General features: G+C 43.9%; 1 protein-coding gene across 1 annotated transcript in view; it reads right to left on the bottom strand.

Annotated features, from left to right (window-relative positions):
- Nucleotides 1–54: 54 nt before the first annotated feature.
- Nucleotides 55–27,972, bottom strand: part of NCALD (neurocalcin delta) — a 58,670-nt gene continuing 30,752 nt past the window's right edge. Inside the window, exons 2-4 of the mRNA XM_063389957.1 lie at nt 17,434–17,830; nt 11,108–11,213; nt 55–10,173 (exon numbers count right to left, since the gene is read on the bottom strand). Of these exons, the coding sequence (XP_063246027.1) occupies nt 10,076–10,173; nt 11,108–11,213; nt 17,434–17,811 (582 nt within the window). The 5' untranslated portion in view covers nt 17,812–17,830 and the 3' untranslated portion in view covers nt 55–10,075. The remainder of the gene's footprint in view (nt 10,174–11,107; nt 11,214–17,433; nt 17,831–27,972) is intronic.

Below are 27,972 nucleotides of genomic sequence, written 5' to 3'. Positions count from 1 at the left end.
GTGAGGCTTTCAGGCTCCACCGTGAAGGGAGTAAAGCGCACAGCACACCACCGCTAGCTGCAGCAGAATGTTTATTAGTAGGAAAGAACATTTAGGGGATTTCAGTAGGTGAAATTTTTTTGAACTCTTGGTATCCACCACACATTGATTTTCATCAAGATGGTTCAAGGTCACATATTTATATAAGAAAGCAATAATTCATATTTAGGTGCAATCAGTAATTCCAGTATGAAAAAGCACCGTGTCACAAAACAATTTACAATACAAAAGTCTCCAAAATCTAACATTTAAAAACAATATATTTGTTCAACAGTAATAACAATACAGTAAAAAAATTTTTTTATTTCCCTTTAAACAATACTGCTTATATATTTTGGCACTCAGAAAGAAACTGTCACAAATGTGCCTTTTTAGCCACACAATGCTGTTTTGTGAGTGTCTATGTAACAAGGAAAAACATGCTTTTGAAGTCAGTCATTTTGCCAGGTGCAGTTTGAACTGCTTTCTCCATTAAAAAGAAAAGAAAAAAAAACCTGAAAGAAAAATAACTCCTAAGCTGCAGCATGTCTTGTCTTTTGGCCCATGACACAATCTGGAGAAGCATCTCAGACTCAGTCTACCTGGTAAGTCAACCCTGCCTGAAAGGCTGGATCTGAGCCCCACTTCACTCTCCAAACTTGAAAAGAAATATAGACCTAAGCCATTCAAATGGTCTTGTCTTTTAGGGACTGACCCCGAGTTCTTGCTATATTAAGCACCCCAATAAGATTCTGACCCTAAAATTGCTGCTCAGGCTCTTCTTTTCCTTAATTCCCCTCATTTTTCATTAATTAATTTTAAAGTCACTTGCACAAATTGTCTTGCAACGTGAGCCCACTGTTTTCGTGCTGGCACAGCCAGCAGTTCCAAGGAAAACCAAGTTCCAAGGAGCGTGCATTGGGTGAGCTGCGGGGGGAGGGAGCCTGATGCCAGCGGGTGCCCTGGGTCAGGAGACATTCCTCCCAGGTCCTCTCCTGGGGCCAGGGCTGGCACAGCGTGGGAGGGGGAAGCTTGAATCTGAGAGAGGGAAGGACAAACTAGACTTTTCAGGAAGAATTAGTTTCCACTCCAAACTGACCCCTATTTAAAGAAGAACGCAGGTGCTACGTGCCGGGTGAAACACCGGTGCCTGCGTGCAGCTATGACAGCCCCTGAAAAAGGCTGATTCTAGTGAACATGCAGTCCTTGGTGCTATCTCTAAAAGCTGAACAATAACAAAAAAAAATTAAATAGTTTTTACATCTTACATCAAAGATGCCACTACAAAAACACAATAGTATCACACATTAATTAGTACAGTCTTAAAAATGCAAACCAACTCTGGTAAGACTCCCATACATTCTGCATATCATATGTACAGAGGAGAACAGCTTCTCCAGAGGAGAGGACAGTCATAGAGAGATAATCTTCTGTTTTCTGAGTACGTTGCATAATACAAAGACATTATCAGCATAAGAAAACTTTATTCTAACACTAAGAGCTCAGGAAAGATCCTAACTGGAAGTTAATAGCTGGGGAAACCGTGCACGTGCTGGGGGGCACAAAAAATACACAACCCTCCGCCAAAGTCTCCGTCTCCTTCAGTGGCCTGATCATCTACTTTCAATTTATCTGGTAGGTTCAACATGTTCCCCTGTAGGTACAAACTCCCAAGGCATGGAACAGCACTGGGCCACATCCCCAAAAGCTGCCCCTGGTGTGCCTGAACGCTGCTCACCTCTACATGTCCTTCTCACAGGCTTTGCCTGGCGGAGAAGCAGCTGGAGACTCAGGATACCACCAGATAAGCTTACAACAGAACCGGGGGGGAAATCAACACATCACAACAGCTATAGGCAACAACACACAGGACACTTGCAATTCTAGCCAGCCGTAAGAAAAATAGGCGGACCAAATTAATTTAATTCATAGTTGTCCCTCTCCTTCTACTATTCCTTTTCTGAATAGTAAAAGTCTTCCTTAGGATATGTAGATTTGCTTACAAAGCATTCATCTAGAGAGGTATCTAATTTTGCCAAGACACAGGATATACTGAACTCCATGCTGCTGCAATGAGTCTGCTCCTAGTTGAATTAAAAGTTCAATTTGTTATGTCTACTCTATGCTGCAATGAGGCAACAGCCTGAGGGATCAGAGAAAGCTCTCCCCATGCAATGGTCATGGACTTAAACAGGAACTTTTAAGGGGACACTTTGATCCATTCAGCTGTTGACCATGTTTTATTTCAATTTATTAGTTTCTACAGCATCAGAAATATCTGCTCGTTTTTGTGATTTAATCCCATCCAGCAACTAAGTCCCACAAAGCCACTCATTCACTCCTTTCTTGTGAGATGGAGGAGAGAATTGGAAGCGTAAAAGTGAGAAAACCCATGGGTTGAGATAAAGACAGTTTACTAGGGAATGCAAAAGCCCCTGCACAAGCAAAGCAAGGCATTGATTCACCAATTCCCATGGGCAAGCAGGTGTTCAGCCACCCCCAGAAAAACAGGGCTCCATCACAGGAAATGGTGACTTGGGAAGACAAATGGCATCACTGTGAACTTGTCACCCTCTTCCTCCTTCTTTCCCCTGCCTCTTCATATGCTGAGCTTGACCCCATGCTCTGGGGTATCCCTGGGGTCAGCTGGGGTCAGCTGTCCTGGCTGTGTCCCATCCCAGCTCCCTCTGCACTGCAAGCTCCCTTGCTGATGGGATGGGGTGGGAAGCAGAAAAGTCCTTGAAACCATGTGAGCACTGCTCAGCAATAATGAAAACATCCCTCTGTTAGCAACACTATTTCCAGCACAAATCCAAAACTGACCCTCATTCTGGCTACTGTGAGGAAAGTTAACTCTATCACAGCCAAAGCCAGCACACAAATGTGTAACTCCTTTTGCATCCATCACATCACTCACTCAGCAGTATTTAAAAACCAGAAGGTATTAAGCACTCCTGTCAGAGGAAGACAATATTGATCACTTCAGGTTTAAGAGCAAAATAATGCTGAATATACAGATATTAACTACAAGACTGTTTGGATGGAATTGAAGTGAGCAAGTGGAAGAAATAGACATTGAAATGCAGCTTGATTTGTCTCCTTGAAACAAGTGTGCAGACAAAAACAATCCCTAAGGTAATTTAGCTCTTCATTTTTACCAGGCACGGTGTGCCCACCTTGCTAGTAATTGCTCAGTCAGTTCTGCTCTTGGAATCACTGGGACTTCTGCATAAGAGCTGAAGGACCAGCAGGGCTGACTCTAAGAGGATACAAAATAATGAAATAAATCACAAACATACCTAAAACATGAATACAAAAATTAAACAAAATACCAAAGAAACATGGTATGATTTTGTGGAGCATTCGAATGACTGACATCGAGCATGATGTCCTTAATAACCTTCCTTAGATCCTTATTGGATTGAAACCTTATTGGAATTTTCTTTTTCTGCCAGATACTAGTAAAAAACTATTTGGTTGACCAGGAAACAGGAGTGACAGGAAATAAAAAGGTGGTGGTGGCAAGGAATTGCAAATTCTCCCCCAAACCACCACACTGGACCCATTAATCTTCCCTGTGAGTGCAGCCAATGAGCAGCACAAATGAAGTTTAAAATCTAAGAGGATTTTTCAGGTGGGTTTACTAATCACCATCATCCTGTCATCACATTTGGTAGGGAAGTGTGAGGCCAATCCTGAACACTGCTGAAACCCCTGTCCCCAGGGAGGAGAAAACCAGAGATCACACCCCAAACACTTGTTTTTGACAGAAAGCAGAAAGAGTTTCCACTTGATATAACAATGCCAAAATTATCTCCTGGTGCTCCTGGGTGCTCCTGCAGGACTGGGGCACTGCATGCTGCATGGGGATGCATGGAAGGTGCTGCTCCAGCCTGGGAGAAGCCAGCTCTCTGTGGAGTAAACCAGGGCAGCAGAGAGCACCAGGCAGTCAGTCTGCAGTGCCTCAGCAAACAGGTACACAATAATGAAAACCATGGTGTTTCAGAGGTTCAGTGTGCCCTTAAAATGTTTAATACTGCCAGTACTTAATAACAGGAAATAAATAGTGTGGTACACACAGGTGGGCCAAAGATGGGAAACCAAATCAGAACCTGTTCCATTCATGTGCATCAAGCCTGGCTCCTCCACATGTCAAGGGCTGGTGTTTGTTGTTTGCTCACATAGAGGCTGGGGATGGCAACTGGAAGGTGACTGCAAAGACTTGGAGAGCTGGACACCCTGAGCACATGCCCTGGGAAGGTGAGAACATCTTTGGTATAAGATCAGGGCAAGAGGGGAAGATCTAAAACATCTCAGATGCGCAGTAAGTGAACACTGTGCATGCATGTTGTGTGCCTCAAGATCTAAGAAGCCCTCAGCCTGCCTAATAATCTCAGATGACCATGTTTGTGGGCAGGACTCGGAGTCCCCAGGCTCACCACACAGGGCAGAAGCAGCCCAGGAGGTACCATTGGCTGGGCTAGAGTAGAGGAGCTGTTCTGTGCTGGCTACTGCTGAGAGCATTTCACTGTGCAAATTCAGACCCTGGGCTACAGGCAGGGAATGTCTGTACAGTTTTTCATTTCTCTGGTCTTTTCACATTGTTCACTACAACTCAAGCTCTTTTTCCTTTGCTTATTAGTCAGCATTTTACAGGTCACAGCTTAATCCCAGCTACGCATTAAAATAACACAACCTGTGGGAAACAATGAGAAGCTCCTGGCATCTGGTCTTTCCACCTTGTTAAGATATGGACAATACATCTGAAAAGCTTTATACGTTGTCCTGTGAAAATTCTCACCCCAGAAACAACTTCTCAGAATGGATAATTTAGAAACAACAGCAGCAAAGGCCAGGATGGAGAAAGGGATGCTGTTTAGATATCCAGAGTAGACAGGGATCATTTCTGCACAGGGCAAGGAGATTGACTGCACATCCAATGGATGGTTCTACTGCTCTGAAGGCCAGAGGCCCCTCAGCACTGGTCCTGGTTTCTAATGTCACTGATTTCCATACCCATTTACAATTCCTGCTGTCTTTCTTATGTGCTTAAAACACACATGTTCATTCCACTGTCCCTAGCCTGCAAAATGACATCTGGGCTTTGAGAGTCAACGGAGCTTTTCCTTCCTCTTTTCTACCATGACCGGGAATGAACTCCTACAGGCAATGTTTTGTCCTCAACTGCACTAAGGGAAAACCTTATGCTCATCCTGGGAGCTGTTTGTTCAATGCCTGCCAGGGTATGGTGAACAGCTCTGCTGCTTAATTTTAAAGTGTATTTTGTCAGTGCCTCTGACAGAATATGCAGCAGACAGAGCTGCTCACATAGAAGGTGCCATTTCTAGTCAAGCCCTATCTTGAAACACATTGCACGATGTGTCTGATGTATCACTGTTGTTTATCTTATCTGTCTCCTGCACAATCAGTGGAACACTCTGCATGCAGCTCTGAGCACTGCTCAGCTCTCTGGCACTTGCCAAGTTTCTCTGCATTTCTAAGCACGAGTTCTGCCTGCCATACCAAGAAAACCAACTTTCCCCACTTCAAGATGCCCACATGAGATCCCACTTAGTAAGACACAGAGCAAAGAATGCATCCAAATACTTCTGCAAAGGGCAGGTGAAATATTCTTCTCCACCAGTCTTGCACCAGGTACTTGACATCTAAGTGCTGAGCCCAAGGACTGCCATGCCAGGAAACCGAGGGAGCACCATGAGAAGACAAAGAAGGTGCTGGTGTGCTGGGTGTTCAGGAAGACTTGTCCAGCCAACAGTCAGACTTGTCTGATTTTTCCACTTGGCATTTGTAGGCTAAACTGCAAAAGGAAACTCTTGAAGGCTGCCTCCTCGATCCTGACCTGCTATATTGCTATCATGTTGCATCTTACACCAGTGGTGCTAAAAAAGGAGAGTTTTAAAAGAAGGCAGCAGCTCAGCTCAGGGCATTTGTTCTGAGGCAGGAGATTCCCCTCTCACTGCCACATGTCCCCAGGGACCTGCCAGCTGCCACCGTGCTCTCTGGTTCACATGTCCTGAGGTGTATGGCCAAGGCCATCCTCTCATCTCAGCTTAGTCTGCCGATTAGGGCTCAGCATCAAGGTACCACAGTTCACCAAGTTTCCATGAGTCAGCTGAGACAAGGTTCTGCCCACAGCAAGTGCAAGGTAATGCCACTTAACCTGATCTGCAGTAAAGGAAAATCAAGCTAAGCCGCATTATTGCACTTTTGCCATCAGCGAAGAGAGAAGTCCTGGGGCTCATCCCCCAGGGGCAGTGTTCAAGCCACAGGGACTTGGTCATGTGTGACTACTTCCTGTGCTGGTGTGCAATATTTCTGCACACAGACCTCATCCAGCTACAAAATTTACACACTTCTGGCTTACTGTTTTAAGCAGAAAATGCAGAGGTCATGCCTCATACTACAGAACAACAAAGGACTGAATGCCTCTGGCAGAAGATAAAAATCCTACAAGCTCCTAAGAACTGAAAAACAGCATAGCTCTGGGTACCTCAGGAACATCACTGAACTGTGAACTGACAGGGCTTCAAATAATGTTGAAACATAAATATTTCTTCAGTCCCTCTCAAACTCCAAGTGCTCACAAGAACACGTGTTGGTTTTAAAAGGGTTGTGTTCCCTTTTCCCTTTCCAAAGCACCCCAAAACAGAGAGGCTATTGCAAAACTCACAAGTCATAATCCTCACTTCACATCTTCTGGCACAGAGTTTGACAATCTTACTGGGAATGTCAGATAAATGGGACTGGCATTTTCCATGAGTTCAGTCTACATATGAGATACACTCAATTCCTTTGGACAACACACAGTGAAGGCTGCCTCTTGCACATGCAAGTAAAACTAGAGAATGCATCTACAAAACTGAGAAGTGATATGAAATAGTACATGCTGTCTGCCATCCTTCCTGTGTGGAGATATTGCTAATGAATCACTCAAAAGTCTGACTTACTGTGCCATTTTATACAGGATACACCACTTTGCCTTCAAAAGCTTTATGAAGGCAGTTATGATTACAAATACATTGACATCAAAAAATGTATTTCAGAAAATTTCAATCTGAGGTGCAGCACACCACTGCTGTCCACTGCTGATTTGAGGACTGCAGATGTTCCTATCACAACTTCAGCTCTGAATCACTCTTAAAGCACATGCAGAGGCAGAGAAAGAAAGGGATAGTTAATAATTTAAAATAATACCAATCATCAGTGGCACTCAGGTAAAAGAATAACCTTAGTTCACTCTGTAAATGTTTATACAATAGCCTTATCTGCAGCTATGTCCTCTGCAGCTGTAAGCTAATTCTTATTATTCCAGATTTTGTGAGCTGTGGGAAGCATTACATCTCTGCTGGCCTGGGGTCACAGCACAGGTTGTGCTTTCCAGCTCATGTTGTACAGGAGTGACCCAGGAGGCGAGCCCGGCCCAACACCCCAAGACTACTGAGCAAAAACAAACTAAGAGATTAGGTTCTGAGCCAGAAGCATCTTGTAAAATGAAAAAAAGGTGGTATGCAGTCACTGAAATAAAAGGCAACATTTTAAATGCTTCGGCCACATGCAACATCCTTCACAGCATTAAGAAGAAGATGGAACTGTAGAAGGTATCCGAGTTCACCTTCAGTAAATGCCGGTTTCCAGAGGTCTGGGCTGCTTTGGGCATGGGTGCCTGCACTGAGCCAGGAGGCTGGAAGTTCAGCAGGGATGCTCTGGCGTCATCTTGTCCTGCCCACACTGCGTGGGGATGGAGCCGTGGCACGGGTGACTCCCATCTGGCAGAGGGGGGTTGATCAGTGCATGCCCACTGACCTTCCTTCACCAACCCCCAGCAGTCTGGCCAGGCTTCTTCTGCTGAAAAACACACCTAAAGTACATGACTTCCAAAATCCATGAGGTGATGGACATGGGAGAGAGGGTCAGAACCTCTCCAGGTCAAACAGAAAATTACCTTGAAGAAGGTAGGCACAGACTGTCCTTCGAAGGGATAGATTTGTGCACATGGTATCTAATTAAGATTTGGGAGGAGGAGATAGGGAACATTTTCATCAGCCAGAAGAATTGGTGCAAAACTTGCCAGTGTTGCTTGTAACACCTGAAAGTGCTGGGTATTAAAATCTGTTTGTGTCTGTGGCTGGGCCCCCTTTGCTTTCTTATTTTCCCACACTCATCTCAGTATTTTGATGAATGTAATGGAAATATATAATCAATTGGATTTTTGTGATTGTTTGAGACAAAGGTGTGTGCTTGAAGACATTTATTGAGTGTCATTAGCCACTCATAAAAAATTTAGTAATTTAACTGATTAACAGTGTTATTTTTAATTTACTTGTATTTTCTCCTAACATGCTTTGCCCTTCACATCTGGCAAAGCCAATAGTATGGAAAAATTAAGTATGGGATTGCTTTTGTCAGTTATTGTACACGCTAGCTAGTGTTCCACAGATTATTTATGCTCAACTACTTATTCATGACTTCTAATTAGTACTTAGCTAATCATCATCTGCAAAGCAGACTTCTTTTAGTTGGTTTATTTTAAATTAAGGCTACTGGGGATTAGCATCTACAAGGTCACTTGACAAAATGCCAGCTTTGCCAGTCAGACAAAGGTTGCTCTAACGAGTTCATGAATTCCCAACACCAATGCATGGATAGCTCTCCAACAGGATCACAAAGCAGACTTCAGCTAATGACCGATTAATGCCAATTTAGTCAGCATAATGCCTCCTGTTGCTAAAGCTTTTCCAGCCTTCTTTTGCAACAGCGCTTGTGGAGTCCCTAAGAAATCCCACGTGTGTACCAGCTTTGCATACAGCAACTTTGACCAAAGGATAAAATTTTGCAGCAGCAAATTTCAGAACTCCTGCACCTAGGCGGAAAGATAAACATTCAACATTTCTCTCAAGAGCTGATCTTTTTTTGTTTTAATTTTTATATATATAAATATATCATAAAGCGTACCATTTCCTCATTTCAGTACAGATTTTTTGAACTTTACTAAAATAAATGAAATATAAATGCTACAATTTTATGTTCAAAACAAGTTTTGATGACAGCCTTCCCCTAAGAGCAGGCCCAGAAACTCTGTTAGCTACATGGAGAGAGACAAATCAACCCCAAAACTTCCTGCTATGCAAGAGCTTTCAGAACAGCAGATGTGCCTTAGCCGGAGCTGCTCGCAGGTGAGTTCCTCACGTGAATGCCCACTCTCCCTAGTAGCAACTGCTTTATTACTAACCTGAAAATTTCACATTCAACATGTATCTCCCTTAAATTTATTGTCAAGACCCAGCTTTTCATATCTGTGTCTGCTTTTGCTGATCCCAAACGGCAAGAGGTATTGTCAGTTGTGGATTTGGAGATCAGGATTGCAAATTGCTGAATTTTCAGATAAAGCCATATGACTTCAACCACTGTAAACCTGGTAAAAAAATGTCAACCTTCATTTTGTCCCTTCTCCTTCACCACCTGGAAAGTGTTCACAGCATTGAAACAACGAGGCTTAGGAGTGGATGATACACCCCACACACGTTTTGCACTTTCATACTTCTTCCCAGTCCTGTCTTTGATCTTTACTGGTGCCTCCTGGACAGGAGAGGGGGTTCCAGGTGAATCCTATCCCATCCATCACAACCCCTTTGGTTCAGCCTTACTACACTTTCAGGTCCTGCAGGTGAATACCTAACAACTAAAGCAGCAATCTAAAATCTGTCAGTGTGTCTTGCTGCCAAGGGGTTTGTTGTTGGTTTACTCCTCCTCAACACATACGTTCCAAAACAGATACAAACAAACAAACAAACAAAACAAAATGAAATTTTAAAAACAATGATAACACCACAATATCTGTTTAAAACAGTACTGCCCGTGCTCTGGACGAATTGTTAAGAGCAATTCAGCATTCTTATAATTAATCCACAACAAAATAAGCTATAAGATGCCACAAATGAAGGCATAATTGGCCATACAGAGGCAACACTACCATGAATGTTGTTTGGCAAGAAAAAAAACCAAAAAAGCAGATACATAATTCCTCCAAAGGACAGGTTCAGAACTGCCCGGCACTGCTGGGATCGCACTGCAGGAGACGGACTATGGACGGATCACTCTTGGCGCCTCGGATGAACTCTTCCAGAGAGAGCTTTCCTACAAAAGAAACACATTCACTTAGCCCACGTGGTGGGTTGCAGCACATCCGTTGTCTTGGCTTATGTAACCAAAAAAAATTTTGGTTACAAATTTCATCTGTTGGAATAGATGGGGAGATGAATTTTTTTCCTTTATCTCTTGAGGGCGGCGGATTCCTTCTGACAATATGCCAGCTGTTAAAGCCAGGTGGGGCAGTGTTTCTTATCTCTTTCACCACTGTCCACCCTCCAAAGGGAATATCTTCTGTTATTTGGGCCATTAAGGCTCACCAATGACCTGACACACTACATCACCCCATTGTGAGATGCACTACCCAGTGGGGAGGAGCCAGCTGTTCCTACCAAGATAAAAACTGAGCTGTAGGAACACCAAGCATCCTCTTTTCTGCTGGATTCTCAGAGGAAGACTGGACTAATCTCACTGCCACTACAGGATCATCTTTACTCCAACAGAACAACATCTGTCACTCCAGGAGGACTTATCTGGACTGCTTCCAACACCCTGGCCAACAGGGTGTCAGGTCGTATTCCTGACTCCAGCAGGGTTTTCTAGGACTTTTGTTTGGTTGCTTGCTTGGTTTTTTGTATTAATGTATTTGCATTTTTAATATTCCTAGTAAAGAACTGTTATTCCTATTCCCATATTTCTGCCTGAAAGCTCCTAAATGCAAAATTGTAATAATTTGGAGGGAGGGAGGGGTTTTTATATTCTCCATTCCAAGGGAAGCTCCAGTTTTCCCTGACAGATACCTGTCTCTCTAAACCGAGACACCTGTCAAAGCCTGTGGACAAGCATGATGGAGGGAAGCTGGGGAAGCCAGGAAAATCCCTGGGAAAGCAACCCTGCAAGGTGAAGTCCTCCCTGCCTACATCCTGTTGGACTTGTCCCATGTGTCAGGACACCCCAGCCACCCCACCTGGAGGGTGCCTACCATCACGGTTGGTGTCCATCTGGCGGAAGATCTTCTCAGTCCTCTTCTCTGGTGTTGACTCATCTTCTGGCATCTTCATTACAGAAGAAACCATCTTATAGATTGCCTGTGTGATAGACAGGAATGAAGAATTGGTAAGAAGCACATTATCTTGGTGCAAGGGTATGATGATCCTCTCGTGACAGAAACAGGCAGAAAATATCCTCGGAGCAGCAGCAAGACCTGGTCTTTGCATGCTGAAGGGTGTTGGGTGGCACCAGTGCATGCAGCTTCCCTCTTCAGTGGGACACTTGTTTATGTTTCATACTGTGTTTCTTTATTTAGTCATGGTCAAACACCATCTAGCTTTGGATTAAGGTTACATTTTTCCTTATTAAAACAGTCTTTGGACAAATTTATCATTTGTACAACACATTAGGCAATGGCAGCTCCCAGAGCCTGGAGGAATGAATGGCCAGAGCACCAAGGTCTTGTCCTGTGCTGTGATGAATCCCCATGCTTTGGCCACACAAGCTGCACCCTCACCACACCTGTCTCCCCATCCTGCCTTTGCTTCTCCCCCACCTCCTTTCTCTCCCTCCCTGTCAGCACCCTGTCCATGAGCAATGACTCACTTCTTGCCACATCTCACAGATAACAAAGACTGGACCAGCAGGGAGGTGGCCTTTTCACTGGGGGTTGGTGTGTGTGCACAGCTCAAAATCCCTTTCACAATTCACTCCACAGAGACCAGATGTTGTGATCCTACAGAGCACCACTACCACCCATAGCTATTCTCTGCACAGACAAAGGCATTAGTCACGTTTGGTACTCGCTGCCCCTGAAAGAGGGATAATTTTAATTTAAAACAAGGATGAGGATCTGTCTCTGCACTGGTTATCCAAACCTTGCTAGCAAACATAAGCATGCAGCACCTGTAAACACCAGGGCTTTGGCATCTCTGTGGTGCCACACCTGCAGAGCAGCAGCACTCAGAGGGCTGCAGGGTGGTGGCCTTGGGGGTTCCTCCCAGCCATGTGGAGGGACAGCTCATCCCAGCCCAAGGCAGCATTACCCTGGTCCAACTGGCCCCTTCTGCTGTCCACTGCAACTCATTGGCTGTCCCCTGCTGTCACCTGACTGCTTTAGCTATTTGTTCTTCCTTTCCTCCTGCTTTGGGAGGGGAGTCCTTGGTGCAAGCCAAGATTTCTCACTGGGTCACCCCTCTCCCCTCTTTCCCTTCAGGAAGGCACTCGGCCTAGCAGCTCAGATCATCTGCTCAGGATCCCCAAGGACTGGCTCCACGAATGTAACAGCACAGATGGAGGATGCCACTAAGCAGCACAGACATTTTACACTCCGACTAGGGAGCATCCGCTCCTTTGGCCATCTTGCTGGCTTCTCCTCTGCCAACAGCTCACCCTTCACATCTCCCAGGAGAATCAGTGTTCCAGAGTACTGGGCACAGCCTCACTAGAGGCAGGGATGCTGTCCACACAACCATGATACTCTGATACCAGGAGCACAGAAGAAAGGATGAACATGCAAATATGCAAACACAGGGATGAGGGAGCTGGGGGAAGGAGGCAATGGGGAGGATAGACAGTATGAATTTAGACCTTGCTCATCCTCATCAGCATGCAAGGCTCGCAAGGGTCAGATCAGAGATGAGGCTTATAAATCTGCCTGTGTTTAAGCATTTGAAGCTGTCTGGCTTTTGTCTGGGGTAGGAAGAGAGGTGGAGGGGTCACTCCCTCTCTCTGGGTGAGAGGACGGCAAAGCAGAGAATCTGCATTGAAAGTGTGGGAGGAATGCCCCAGACTGGGAGGGAGGGCATGTTTACCCTGATCAAAGTAACCATAGTAAGAATATGCAGATTTTTAGGACAAAAAAAGCACTTCAGGATGACTTCATCCTACAGGGTCCTTTTCACAGAGGCGTGTGAAGGGAATAACAGATGAGATATTCTAGGAAAGCCAGATGGGAATAACATAGTAAGCGTTCCTTTCATGCTGAAAATGGTTATTCTGGACAAATTCTTATGTCCTTACTCAGAAGTTCATTGGGAAGTTTTCCCAAAGTAAAAGCCAGCTAAAGCTGATTAAGAATCTTGAGACTTGCCCCATATTAATTCAGTGCAGCTACACAAAACTCGTTATTGTATGCTTGAAAGAGCAAGCTCTGAAAGGAATTTGGTTTCATGCAATGATTACATAGAGCTGGGCTGTACCAACCCTGGGCTAGGACCTGGGACTGAAAGGCTGAAGGGTTTCACTCTACATGGAGTACGACTCCTCAGCCTCCCAGAACCTGGGCTGAAAACCATCAGTGGCATTCAGCACTGGAAGCTGATACCTGTCAACAGTCTCCTGAGTCAGGGCAGCTTTAGCAGGTGAACTTCTGTCAGGAGTGTTTCTTACAGCTCCCTGGCACCCCTGAACGCCTCCAGGAAGTCAGGCCTCCAGAGCCCTGAGTACATCATTGGAGCAAGCACAGGCTCCTGCCTCATCTGCTGTCCTGCTGAACTCTCTCCTTTGATCTTCCAACTCCATGTGGATGAGCAGCAATGGGTAATTTTAGGGCAAATCTCATCCCTTGCCCATTCACACAGGTTTTGCTCCCAGTTGCTGGCTGCCATTGCAGCACTCAGGCCAGAAGCTTTGGTGAGGGTTACATTTTTCTGGTCCATTTGGCAAATTGTCAAAAAGCTCATTATGGTGACGGCAGCAGCAATGACAGCACAAATTTTCAGTTGATCCTTTTTTACTCTGTTGAAATAAATTCTGATGCTAGAAGTCTCATGAAGTGAATGACTGGCCTGAAAAAAATTGTTTTCCTCTCAGTCTCGTGGAGATTTTTGATACTGTCTTTACAGAGTCATATCAGCTTTTGCTTCTTCCCATACCAGCTTCTGCTTCTTCCTGGCTTGCAAATAAGTTATCCCAGCAAGAGAAACGTGTGTGCTCTGTTTTTACTAAATGGAAAGTGTTATTCTTGTCCCTGCTCAGTATTCTTAAAATGCCTTTTGAGTCCATACAGTGAAAAAATGTATCCTTAGAACAAGGTTTCCATCTCTCATTTGAACTCTTATTTTAAGAGACTAGCCAAATATGTCCTGTTTCAGCAAGGGGAACAAATCTTCTAACTCGTTTGCAGTTATTTTTGAGTGGACTGGGCTATTTAGATTATAGGTAAACATATGGGAGACATGAAAAGCCTGAGACATGACTCTGAGAGGAACTGTGACAAGGTCTGTCAAGAGGGCAGGCTATGAAGCCTCTTCCCACAGCAGTCTGCAGATGTGCTCTGCCTGGTAAGTGTGGCAGTATCCCGTGGACCTTCTTTTTTGAGGCCCTATCACTGTCAGCCCACCACTAAAGTCCTTCAGCCTGCAAACTGTGCAGTTGGCTCCCTGTGGATCTCTAAGCAGGATTTTTTGGAGACTGGCCTAGGAATGCTCCTGGACAGGCATGGTGAGTGCACTGGGCTGTGCCTGCATGGTTAAGGGCATGATGGTGGACAGAGCTTAAAGGAATGCAGGTGCTTTGCCATCTTGCACATCCCTTTGCAAGGAGAACAGGCCTTAGAAAGTTGTTATGGACCATTCACCTCCATCTCCTTGGCAGCTGGCCAGCCAGGAGGGCTCCTGTGGGACATCTTAACCAGCAGTTCTGCTGTTCCAGTGCTGCTGCTGCCACTGTTACCTCAATCTCCTAACTCAATGATGAGCAAGAGTGCAATGCCTGCATTGCCTGCAGTGCTGTTAGATTAGGCCAGAGCAATGGAAAGAAAATGCAGGAAAGCATCAGCACAACAGTGAAAATCACTGCAGAAAGGGCTTTCAAACAATGAAGAAAAGCAGACTGAAAAAGAATGGAAGTGTGCCTTGCCCCTACGCTATTTCAAATACAGTAATCCCACAATAACAGGGACAGTATTTTTCTGTGAAACAAAGACTTTTAGCATTCATTTTGATATACTGTCTCAGGCAAAAGTCCCAGTGAAAACATAATCCTGCTCTATCAATTGGCAAATGTATGCTAGATAAGGGACTTGCAATAGACTCCGAGACACATATCAGAGATATGTCAGAGTTCTGATTTTCCCTCTCAGAAAAACTGTGATGGCTGAGGGCCCCCAGGAAGACATTCGATTCAGAATCCTGTCATTCCATATGAAAAAATAATAAACTTTCATAAATGAAAGTGATAGTTGTTTGCTGGCTTTTTATATCTAATCTCTACATCAAAGGAACCTCTCAACAAAGCAAGAAAACATGCTCATCTACTTCAGTTTCAGATATCAGCTGAACATGCTCCCAGAGACTACACAACAAATCCCATCCCACTGGGAGGAGCTCCTGGTGACCAGTGCAATAGAGGAAGAGCAATGCATCCAAAACAACCTGAAAGAAGAGAACAGGTTGAGATCTGCAAGCACACTGCCTTATGGGAAGCTCTATCACAGAAAGGGCATCTTCTGTGGTTTAAAAATTGCTGATAGTCCACAGTACAGAAGTAAGTGTTTTTTAGGCTGTTCACTTTCATAATTGCTTTTTGTGTGTTCCCTCAAAATTGGGTCCCTAAAAATGAGGTGAGATTGTAAGCATCGTGCAGTTGAGTTTCATATTCAGTCTGAAAGGAGGAGAGAGCCAAGCCTCTCAAGAAGTGCAGAGGGATGGCAGGAGTGCCAGGCTGAGGGCTGTGCACAGCCCAAGTGCTGCTCAGGGTTGGATACATTGACAGAATGCCGCCCTATGCTGATTCCTAAGCTGCAATTTTGTTTGGTGATGGCATCACGGCTGTAAAAGACAATGCTATGATTTGGTACTGACATAAATATGAAGAGGAGGCAGAGCATTTCAACCTCTACACTTGCTGGCAAGCAGATCTGGGATAACTGGAAAAAGCTTCCACCTTTGCTGGTCCTTGTTTGGCTCACTACAGAAAATCTAGCCGTTGATATTTTCATTTCGTTTGACATGAACAAATCTGTGGCCTTGTTCTGCCTGTTGGTGGATCTCCCTGCCCGTTCGTGCTGCCTGGGGCCTTCCCGGGCTCCCCCTCAGCAGCGCAGGGTCCCCTTGGGCTCCTCGTGCTTCCTATCTGCTACCTTAGCTCTTCAGGGATCCTTTTTGTGTTTTCATGAGGAGAAACACAGCCAGAAAAATTGTAATTGACAGGCTGTTTACCCAGCCTGGGGGAGAGGAAGATTTGTAAGGAACAGAGGATCCTCTAATGCAAATACTCCATGGGGTTTGTCACGGCACAGACAGGGAGGTCCCGCTCCTCAACTCAGACACAGGAATACAAAACAGACCAAGTGAAAGACAACAAACTCGAGATTTGCAGCTGAGCTTTGCATCTGGCCTTGCTGTAAGCAGCACAAGTGCTGGTATTGGCCACTGTTTGAAGGACGTGAGAGGGGCCCTGGCAGAAAGACAGGAGCACCAGCACTCCCTACATACAGCTTGCCATCACAGACTGTAATTTGTGTGCATTACTTTCCCTTGGTTTCCAGTGCAAATATAACTCTGAATAATACAGTACATTCTTAGCACTTCAAAATTTCCAGGGAAAGGAAAGGATCTTGATAACAGGCTTTTTTTTTTAACAGTGTTGCGTTATACAGATTCAAGCTGTGTAAATACACTGCCATATAAAAAATGTTTTAAATCTTTCAGTAGAATGATGTGCCTCAAGGGCAAAAGCACGTTGGAGGAAGCCAGCGACGTGGGACTCTTACTAACACCACAAGAAAACACAACCAAAGAAGCTATGTATGGAATCATCATCTACTCAGATAAGGTTTATCTATACTCTCAACTTAGTATGAAGACAGCTAGTATGATTCTAATAATGCAGACCTCACTGGAGTAAGGCAGACAATAATATATGAGCTTTATAATATGTGAGCTGGTTCTTCATAATAACATGATTTCAAAGTAGATTTGCTTCTTATTGTGGAGGGAGCCTGCCTTCCCTAAAAGTACACTGCCTTGTTGTTCTAATGTAACTACTTGGTTCAACTGTAATTAACCATAATCAATTGACAGGGTTCACAGAATCATATTTATCAGCAGGTTAGTTGCTATGCTCGAGCCCAACAGAGCTCCCAGGGAAGAAATATCCATGCAGCCTGTTGCTCTGGAAGAACTTGCAGTGGATATTAAGCTGTAGTTCGAATTTTGACATCATCTTTGACAAATGAAATAGCATTTTATATCCAAGCAGTTATACAAGATTATAAACCAGTGGTGCCAGTTTTCACCAAGTGTCTCAGCTCAACATTGCTCCACAATTTGCTCTGAAGGAGGGAGCCCAGGGGCGCCTCTGAGCAGCACATACCTGCACGATTTCCAGCATCTCTGACTTACTGATGTAGCCATTCCCATCAAGGTCGTACATGCTGAATGCCCACTTCAGCTTTTGCTCCAGTTTTCCTCTCGACGTTACACTCAAGGCTATGATGAATTCTCTGAAATCTATTGTTCCGTCTCCATTGGCATCGAAAGTGCGGAATACATGCTCTGCAAACTTAGAAGCGTCCCCATAAGGAAAAAAGTTTCCATATATTTTTTTAAACTCCTCCATAGATAAATGTCCACTTGGGCAGTCTCTCAAGAAACCTTTGTACCACTCCTGGATCTCATGTTCTGTAAAGTCTGTACTTTCTAGCAAATCTTGCATGACTTCAGGGCGTAGTTTGCTGTTTTGCTTTCCCATATTGGAGTTAAAGTATTACCTGCAGAGCAAAAACAAGCACAAATGAATTATTATTAATTATTGATACTGATTAGCTTTGAGGCTGTGGAAGAACAGCATGCTGTATTCTGAGTTTTCTGATGATAGTTCGCTCTTGGGTATCAACGGAAACCTTGGACAGTGTCCAGTACTACATGTATACTCTGAAAAAATTAATAAACTTAATCTACATGTTGATTACACTGTCTTTCAACAGTCTGGAGAACAGTAATTACACTGAATTTATTGCCATCCTACTCTGCCCTTGAAATCATGAGGTAAGCAAAGGATGCTGCAAGGTACAGCTGAGCAGCAGCTGTGTGCTGCAGCCCACCCTCCATCCCAGTCACCCAACTGTCCTGAGGACCTGGCCTAATGAGATAAAATTTTTGTAACTGGTGGAAACCCGAGTGATACAAAGGCCTATGTTACCTTGGTCATGTTCCAAAATGGGATCAAGGTGCAACTGCAGTGTATGCTGAAACCAGTAGCTCCAAGGCCCTTCTACATATATCTTCATAACCAGAAAGCAACCCAGACACTGCCTCTTTTGTTTGGTATAGACCAATTCCCATTACTTCAAAATTAAGATAAAATCTTTAGAGATTTTATCAACGGTGGATTTCCGCACTCAAACTATTACTGTGGTTTTTAATCTTTCTTGTAGCCAAAACCTGGATCTATTACTAATAGTAATATGGGTGATCACAGCTCATTGAAAAAAACCTCTTAAAAAAAAAAAAAAGTAAAAAAAGGAGAAAGTACCCAGACAATAAAATTGGAAATTCATTTCCCTTTAATTAACTATTAAGAAGTATTATTGGATACAGCCTCTAATAAATCACCTTAATTATATCTCATTTGAGGCAAGTTGGTACACATCACATTGTGCAGCACATTTACTAATGATGGATGCCTTTGGGTTTCAAGTTTTGGAGTCTGAGTGTGTTGGCTCCAAAAGGCAACATCAGTTTTACTGGAAGCTTAACATTATGCTGATCCGTGGGAAGCCCTTCTCTATTGACAGAAACCTGCCTGAGAATTTGTCACGCAATGACAGTCACAACTAAGATATGATGTATGGATAACTAAAGTAGAATTGCAAAATAATTTAAACATGATTCACACTGTTGTCAGAATGGAGTCTCTGGCCCAGAGATGGATTTAATAACGATAACTGGAATGGCTAAAGAGCATTCAATAAAATGTCCTTTCTTAACCAAGATACTACTTTTGAAAGATGAAGAATAATACAGTATTGATACATGACAGAAGCAGCTACTGAGAAATGTACTACAATTTGAAGCTAATCTCTTCTGTTTGGCATTGGGAAGAAGAAACTGAGGTTCCCCTAGGTTGATGCTACTTTTTTTTCTTGTGGGAAGCTCCCTTTCTCCTCAAGGACTTTGAACTCCCCGAGGCTGCTAGAGGACTGATTCCTTAATTTCCTGTGTTCTTGGACTAGAATGACCAAAAAGCTGTATTTCTCAAGTGTAAAACTACAGGATCCATCCTAGATCCATCTGTATATCCAGGATTTGCTGATGACTGTCTGGTAACATATGGTGGTTGCCTTTTCCCCAACCTGGAAATGAAACTCGAGATAATTCTAGCAAGGGGGTAATGTAAGAGCAGATATTTATTTGAAGGCCTTCAGAGGCAGTTATGGAAAGATGTCCACAAAAGCCTACCCCCTCTAGGGGTGAATACATTTTATAGGTTTTAGCATAATTGATAAAAAGCACCAATTAGGAGGACAAGTGGTGATGTAGTTTTTCTTCAGGTAGAGCCCTTTCTTTTGAGTTCTCTCCTTGGCACTCTTAGCCTTGGTTCCCAGGAATAACCAAGACAGCATCAGGGGCTTGTACCCCTGGGGCTTGTAGTTCTGGAATTTGGTCTTTTTTGTCTAGGGAAAGGCTATGGAAAAGTACTGGGAAAACCAGTCCCTAATACAGTAGGCTACAGTTACAAATGTATGTGCAAAGAATACAGAGAATATAGAAAAAAGGCAAAAACCAGATGGCATCATAGTTTGGTAGGTGTATGTCCTGTCTAAACACACTGCCTATACAGTTCATGGAGAACAGGCTTCCCTGTTCACAGACAGGAGGATGGGAAGGGAAGAGTCCTGCCCCACTGGGGGCTTATCCATCTCCTGACAGTTTCAGGGGCTTGGTTGATTATGTTGACCAAGCAGTATCATTCCCACCAAAGTGTCTCTAAAACACTTAAAAAGTGGAAGATGTCACCTCAAAGGTAATTTTTTCTACTGCCTTTTGTCTTTTCATCCTGATCAAAACACGCTGGGCAGTTTTCAAGCAATCCAAGCTCTCAGTGCCCTGAAAATAGCCAAAAAGTCCTTGTTTCACAGGCCTGGTCCAACAGCTGCTGAGGCAGCTGAACGCTGTGTTGCCTTCCACGGGTGTTGGACAGGGCCCATAATAAACAACCTGGGAATTAGCTGAGGGAATGGATTACAATAGGGCAGCCAGAGGGCTTTATGTCAGGCAAAACAACATGAGCGGGGTCTGCCAGTGGGATGGAAGAGCAACTGGACAAGGGAAGTGGCCAGGCTCTGTTTTTAGTGGCAGCAGTTTAACACAAAACCCGCAGTAAAATCCCCAGCATAGGCAGCAGCTGCCCACACCCCCGGCCGGCAGCTCCTTCGCAGTGCCAGGGGCAGCACAATTTCCAGACCACAGAGTAGAGAGGGAAGATTGCTGACTAAGGTGCAAGCCAGCTGTGGTAGCAATGAGCTAGAATTAGCCACATAATCCCCTCCTGCTTTTTAATAACTCAAGCATTTAAAAATGGAAAACTCAGCTTGCAAATTTCTAGTCCAGAGTCTTCTGAAAAATGAAATAGTGAGATAAGATACAGGCAGTATCCTCCAAGAGGTGGCCAGTAAGACTGTATTTCACTCTAAAAAGTAATGCCTTTATAGCTGCACAATGTTGTAGGTGCAACGCATTTTCACCAAATAATAAAAACCACAGAAGAGTTGAGCACACTGCCTTGCAGAACATCACAACCAGAAAAACCTGTGTTCTCCAGGCAGAAAGGGAGAGCTAACCATATGTGACTTGTAGTGCAAGGTTGAAATCTACAGCTGTTGTGATGCCAGGTGACACAGTCAAAACTAGTAGCATTACTCCTAAGTCCACTTGTGATGAATTGTTATCATGTTCTTTGCTCTCCAGATTGTTCCTTTTTAATAGGTGGTGTTACAGGAACCACAGCAATGGGATTTATTGTGCCTATTCTATCAAGAACAGATCAAAATGCTTTTGCAGTCCAAATACAGAAAATCATGGAAGACACTTGAAGATCTTTACAGTCACTTCAGAGACTGCTGTCTGACTCTTCATGATAGGTTAGATAATGGGCAGAGTGCAGTAAGCTATGAGGATGTCAGCTCACAATGACAGCAATACATGCACACAACAAAATAAAACTGAAACTAATTTTAGGCACCTTTTCACACTTTATCATTCCTGAAGATCTTTCAAATTTCTAATAAATGATTAAAAGTTCAAAATACAGCAAGTAAATAGTGAACAGCAATCACAATGGCAAAGTAAAGTATTGACAATATTGAGAAATGGATATTGTAGGAGTACAAAAAGAAAGACAGATTAAGTCTTGGTTAATGAATATGTTTAATTGCATTTCTGCAATTTCCTCCTCTGATACAATGGTGTTAGATATAATATATATGAATGACTTGCTGCATAGAGCAACTTATCAAAATATTAAGGCTTTAATTCTTTAGGCAATATTTTTTGGTAAAATAATGTGATGTGTTTATGGCTTGAAAGGTTGATACCATTTGAGCCAACAACTACAGAATATCAGTAAGTAAAGCATCACTGCTGCTCATCTGCTGTGGAAAGAATCCCTGTTCACTGATTACTGGAGAAAATGTCATAGGCGATGCTCCTTAAAGGAAATACCTAAAGTTCCTCTACTCAGGTCCACATGTGGAGTTTCTAAGATGAAGGCAGACAGACAACTGGCCTGTGAGGATCCAGCACAAGCAGAGTGACACTGCCCCGACGGCAGTGCTGCAGATTTGTGTGTGCAGACAGGACAGCGCTGCTGCTGCAGCTCTGCTCACACAGGGAGCTCTGCCTGTGCACAAGGGCACTGAACACCTGTGCCACCACGTGTCTCTTGGCCAGCAGCTTGCTGCTGCTCACACACAGTTGTTGCCTCAGTCTGAAAACTCGGAAAAGGCAAACACTGCCTGCTTGAGCAACAACCTTGCAGGAGCTGGAAAGATGCAGCAACAAGGAGCACACAACCAACCCACTGCAATGAGTGCAGTGCAATGCAAACATCTAAACATATTTCCTCAAAAAAATTAAATATTTTCTTTTTTCTGTTGAAGTGCTTTTACTCTTCAGACTTGACACCTATCATATAAAGAAAACTCCATGCTTTTTTTTTTTTTTTTAAATTAAGTTCAGTCTGCCAAAAACCAGACTTCTTAATTTTCATTTAGGCTTAAATCTGAGGGGAAGTCCCATGCTGGGAGAAAGTATTATGAGAAGGGGGCATTTGTGCAGGGAAGGCTTGCTCTAAAAATGGAAACTTTAGGCTATTGGGTACTGCATAGCTGACAGGGTACAAAACACCTCAAAGGTCTAAAGAATCAGTTTGAAAACAAATTCTGCCTGATCTGTTACCAGTGGGAAAAGCAAGGTGAATCACACCATAGGCTTGGCTACAGACACCAACTCCATAAAAATGAAAGCAGAAAACTTTTCAGAGATAAGCAATGAAAGTTCCATTTTGTGATTTTTGTCTTCAGAAACTTCTGTTCTTTGGCACCTAACACACAGTTCGACCTGTTTCCAAGAAATAATCCACTTATGGGTGCAATGCTGTCTTTAATATATTTCTAACACATAATTTGAGAATTTTCCTGAGACTAGCAATCGTGGGATTTCAATCTCGGCCAAGCAGCTGCACGAGCTCCTGATGACTGCTGGAATGAACTAAAGGCTGAGCAGGACAACAGCATCACTCTGAGCCAGCCCAGCTACCTGACAATGGTGAGACAGCAGTGCATGAGTCAGTCCCCCATGGCAATGCCACTCTGAGGTAGGAGTGTGATTCTCCATACCATCACTGCTGTTGTTTTTCCTCCTTGTCACATCATTACTGAAAACCTGGATGTGTGACAAGTGGACTTATATACACCATCTATCTCTCAAACTGTCTGCACATCTGGAAATGGTAGGGATCTCACCTTCTTTCATTTCCCACCCACCCACCCACCAGCAGTCTTCTCCTGTCACTGCATACCAGCCTCCACAGCACAGCAGATAGGGCTCTGGCAAGCTGAATTCCTCTGCCATCACTTTCTGCCACCGCTACCAGTTCTTTTTCTGCCTGTCATTGTGCAACTCAGCTCTGCCACAAGATCAGAAGAGGGCTGCTGCTCTGTCCTGGTTGACCAAACCTTGCAGTACAGCATCCCCTAACCCTGCAATCAATGGAGAGATATCAAGGGGAGAATGCAGTGCATCTCAGAGCATGAGACTTTGTCTGGGGATGTGTCCCCAAAGCTTCCTGTCCAAAATTTTGCCCTGTTATCAAACTTCACCATATCAGAACTACTCCCTTCCCCTCTGCCAGCTGCTCTTGTTGCTTAGTAAAGCTTCAGATACCAAATACCAATTCACCACAATGTGTCAGTCTCTGCAAACTCTGTTGTTATTTGTGATCCAGTGTACACATGCTTCCAAATGCAGCGCTGGTTCATCTATGTCCATGCCCTTATAGAACGGAGGGAGTTATGTGCATTTACAAAAGTCAAGGCTTGGTGAACACAATCTGGTATAAAAGTCAAGTTTCTTTCATAAGGTCAGTAATTCCTTTGGGCTGTAATACTGCTAACTGCTGTATGAGCTATGTAATGAGACAGTTCAAAGCAGCAGTATCTCAAATGATACATTCCCTTCCCATCTGTGTATGCTGCTTCCCTGTGGCTGGAACACCAGTGTTGCCATGGCCTCATCCTGAATGCAAACCCAACAGTAAACGTGGGCAATGCACTGTGTCGTGATCTTGGAGCTCTCCAGTGAGACTTGGTGAGCAAGGCAGGGATGTGTTTGTTGATCTCTGGTGTGCTCCTGCCCAGGAGACTCTGTGATCAATCCCTGAGCTCCTGATTCACAGCCTCAAAGCTACCCCCAGCACCACTCCCCACTGGCCCACTGAAAATTCCAATGCCAGTGCAGGATCCCGCTGGTGGGACACAAGGCATAGCTACAGCAGCAACAGCAGCTGTGCTGGGAAGAATAAATTCTCTGGTTTCAGTCTCCTGCTGTGAAGTGTAAGTGCTACCTGCTCAAGATATTTTTATTTAATTTCCATCCCACAGAAAACAACCCCCCAGGCTCTTGGAAGCAGCCACTTTGCTTCCTTCTGGCCATTTCTGGTTTGTTTTCACACGTTCATTTGAGTAACTGATGGAGATGCTTGCCAAGAAAGGCTTTTGCCTATTTTTTTTTAACAGCATCTTGGCACATTTTTTTGAAAGAAAACCAAATTTATTAAAAACTACATAGGGACTTAACAAAAAAAATAAATACATACAGAATAAAATTTTGAGCCTTGCCACCCTCCATTTTTCTATCGGCAAAGAGGAAAAACCAGATGAAATTCATGAGAAAGATTCATAAAAATCCCCTGACATTCTCTTATTAATATTTGGAAGGAACAGCAGTAAACAGATTTGCAGTGCAGTAAAACAAATACCCAAATACATCTGGCTAACACTATAGCTGACATCAAAGAAGAGGAATGAAGACTAATGAAGAAACTAAGAGGAAAAAACCCAAGGAAGAGGTGTGGATGGGATCATCGTTCAGTATTTATGCTTTATTTATCAATAGCAGGAAGAGGGGCCATGTGCCATCCAGTGGCCCACTGGTACTTCCAAACATGTTCATCACAATATTCACTCATTTTGTATTAGGATCTTAGTTCAGTTCCAGGATCCTGACATTTTCACTGCTCTAAGTTCCTGTTTTGTTTAGTGTCACCTTCCTGTTTCTCTAGCCCCTTGCTGGGAATCCTTCCCCTACCAAAGGTGCCCCTAATTTCTCCTTTGACAGTATTTGTTCTGTGCTTTCCTGCTACCCCAGGAGAAACTCAAAACAAGAAATAAATGCAAATGCTTTATAGCTCTGTGTTCTGGTTGAGGCAGGCAGTCCAAGCAGGAGCAGCTGCACAGAGTTCACAGGTTTCAAACTTGGAGGTGCTCGTGGGTAACACCAAAAGCCCAGGCTCTTCTCCCTTCAGATTTGTCCTGGCAGAGAAATGCTACAGCTGCTCCACTTTGTCTTCTATTTCTCTTTATCATAATTCCTTTGTGCATTTCAGTAAGCGGGCTGGTGTGTAGAAGGGGATGCAGGAGAAGGGCAGTGCCCCATCAGTAAATGCTGGGGTCTTCAGCACCAGTGTGTTAACCAGACAGCAGCCTAGTGCTTACCATGTTCCTCTCAGCAGTGCCCACAGTCTGGACTGGAGCTGTTTGGAGACCAGTCCACAGGGTTTCAGTCTCAAGCAGTGAAGGGCTGATGTGCACACCCCTCACCTTTGCACTGCCTTCAGTGTCACTGGGGCTTCCAGAAAAGGCCTCTGTTTCCAGAGCAGTTCCTGTGAGGTGGAGTGTGTGGTACACAATGGATGAGTAGGCACACGAGCATTTCCAATATTGGGAGCTGGGGAATGCATGTTATGTGCATTTGAACAGCATGTCACACTGTGCAGTGACTCCTCTCTTGTTCATGGCTGGTCACTCTTTCCACCTTAAGGCCCTGCATTTAGGACTCAGAGCTTGTTTCTGAAGCTGCTCCTGACTGAAATTTGGTGTACATCCATCCACCAAAGAGAAGTGTCTGTAATGGGCCACCATTAATGGGGCAATCAGGTCTGTCCTTAACCTTCTGGCATCAGGTGGTTGGTGCTGCTGCATCAACAGATAGAGAGGGGAGATGAAGCTCTCCTTACACAAAATCTCTGCTCGTCAGACAGAGCACACCTAAGCATCTTTAGGAGGGTTGTCTGCTCAGAGAAAGGGTAACCTCAGGCAGGGTAGACAGGCAGGGTAGACACATGGAAAAGGGGCTGATGGAGATACCTATAAAGCAATCCATGTTCCCAGATCCTACAGTGACCCTCCAAAGTGTAAGAGGGTGTAAATGTGGGCTCCCCTGTGCACATCCTGGGGTATCTAGCACCTCAGCGTTTCTCAGTGTCCTGGGCTTTGCCTGGAGTCCCTTTGGGAAGTGCTGCCACCACTCTATGAGCAGGGCAAAAAATGATGCAGTAAGTGCTGGACAGTCATTCCCCAGGGCCAGCAAAGGCTTCACCACTCCAGAATGGCTTGAAAGAAACCTTTTCTTCCTTAATAAGAAATGAGGAGGAGGAAAAAAAAAAAAAAAAAAAAAAAAAAAAAAGAGAGAGAAACCAGACAAAAGAGGAAGAGCTCATACAGGTTTGTTTACCCCTCCTCTTACACTCACGAAAGGTCTTGCTATTTAATTTCATTTCTTCCTAATTCTTTCAGAACTCACAACAATAAAAGCCATGCCAATATTCACATGCTTTTTTGGTTCATAATCATTCATTTGTGAAGTTGAGAAATAACACTTTACCATATGCTATGTAAGAAAAAACCACAACATTTTGTTCATTAACCCTGGGTAGAATGATCTAAGGTCTTTAAAACAACTAACTCTTTGCCTTGGCAGACTCCAGATGACTCTTTTGGGAATTAGATATGTATTTATGTATTTGGTTTCTTAAAACTCTATGGAAATAGTATTTTTGTAAAAGTATGTTTGCCTTTGCCTAATTTTGTATGGCAAAGGGCAAGAGAGACTTTTCTAAGAGCACATCAGAACATCCACCCTCGGGAGGCAGCCTTTCCAGATTTTACTGCATTCAGCTGTTCCACTAAGCACAGGACATCTGCAGTATTTATAAACAGGCGTGCTAAGCCGACAGCAGGGGAGTTGGCAAAATCTCTCACCTGTTCCATCTGGAGGTGACTTTATCTATCAACATTCTTTCACAACACCATTTATCAAGATCCAGACGATGGAAATTTTCTGCAGCTACTGTGTCTCCTATTAAGCAACTTGTGAGCCTAAAGTCTCTTTGGCTAACAATACCTTTCTGGGCCACATTTCCTAAAAGGCTCAAGGTCACATTTTTCCAAGTGCCCAGCACCCACAACTAAACTCAGGCTTCTCAAACAAAACACGCCTTCCCTTTGGGCACCTGTGCAATAGGTAGTTTCTCAAAAAGCATCTGTATCCAGTAAACTGAGACCTGCCAGAAAGTAGCACCACTAATTTGGTACGTAGTAAGGGCCTGAGTGCTTTAGAAAAGCCACCCTTCCTACACACCTGTGTCACTGTTGTTTGTCTTTATCCTGATCCTCACATGTCCAGCCACATCAAACCTGGTTTATTCTCCTTTCTTCCGTAGGGCTCCTCTCCGTTGTGCAGGGCACTCACCAGGAGTAACATAATCTTCCCCAGTGCACCTGAGCACACCAGTCATCAAACTCATCCAGCAGCAACTTCATCGGGTTTCTAATCTGTCCTACATCTTGTTTGGTCCTTTTATGTAATCTTATATGCAATACCTTGGTGGAGAGCAGTGGAAACTAAAGCAGAAAGCTACTGTTGCACAAAGTAAGATGAGAAGCTGATGTGAATTCATGATATTGATTTTTTTATCTTTGTAAATAAATAGCATGTGACTCCGAAAGAGTGACATTTGTGCTTGGACTACCCTTAAAAATATTGTTAACAGATGGTCTTCTATCCCACAGCAGAGACTTGGTGTTGACAGAAAAGAAATTAAATTGTGATGCTGGGAAAAAAATGGAGCCATTAGCTGGCAAACTAGATGTTTTTTAAGATGTTATGATTGGGAAAGGAATGATTGTGAAGGTTCCTACCTGGCGAGTAACTGTAAGGTTTTGTTCCCTATTGAAGTGAGTTATTGTAACTTTCCTACTGCAAAGTAGGCAACTGGAGATTGGGAGTGGGAGGTTCTGGCAGTCAGGACCAGAATTTTGCTAAGGAGATGGAAACAAGATGCACTAAGATAATG

Source organism: Prinia subflava, chromosome 1, assembly GCF_021018805.1.
Source record: "Prinia subflava isolate CZ2003 ecotype Zambia chromosome 1, Cam_Psub_1.2, whole genome shotgun sequence".
NCBI lineage: Eukaryota > Metazoa > Chordata > Aves > Passeriformes > Cisticolidae > Prinia > Prinia subflava.
This window is presented reverse-complemented; position numbering and strand designations above follow the sequence as displayed.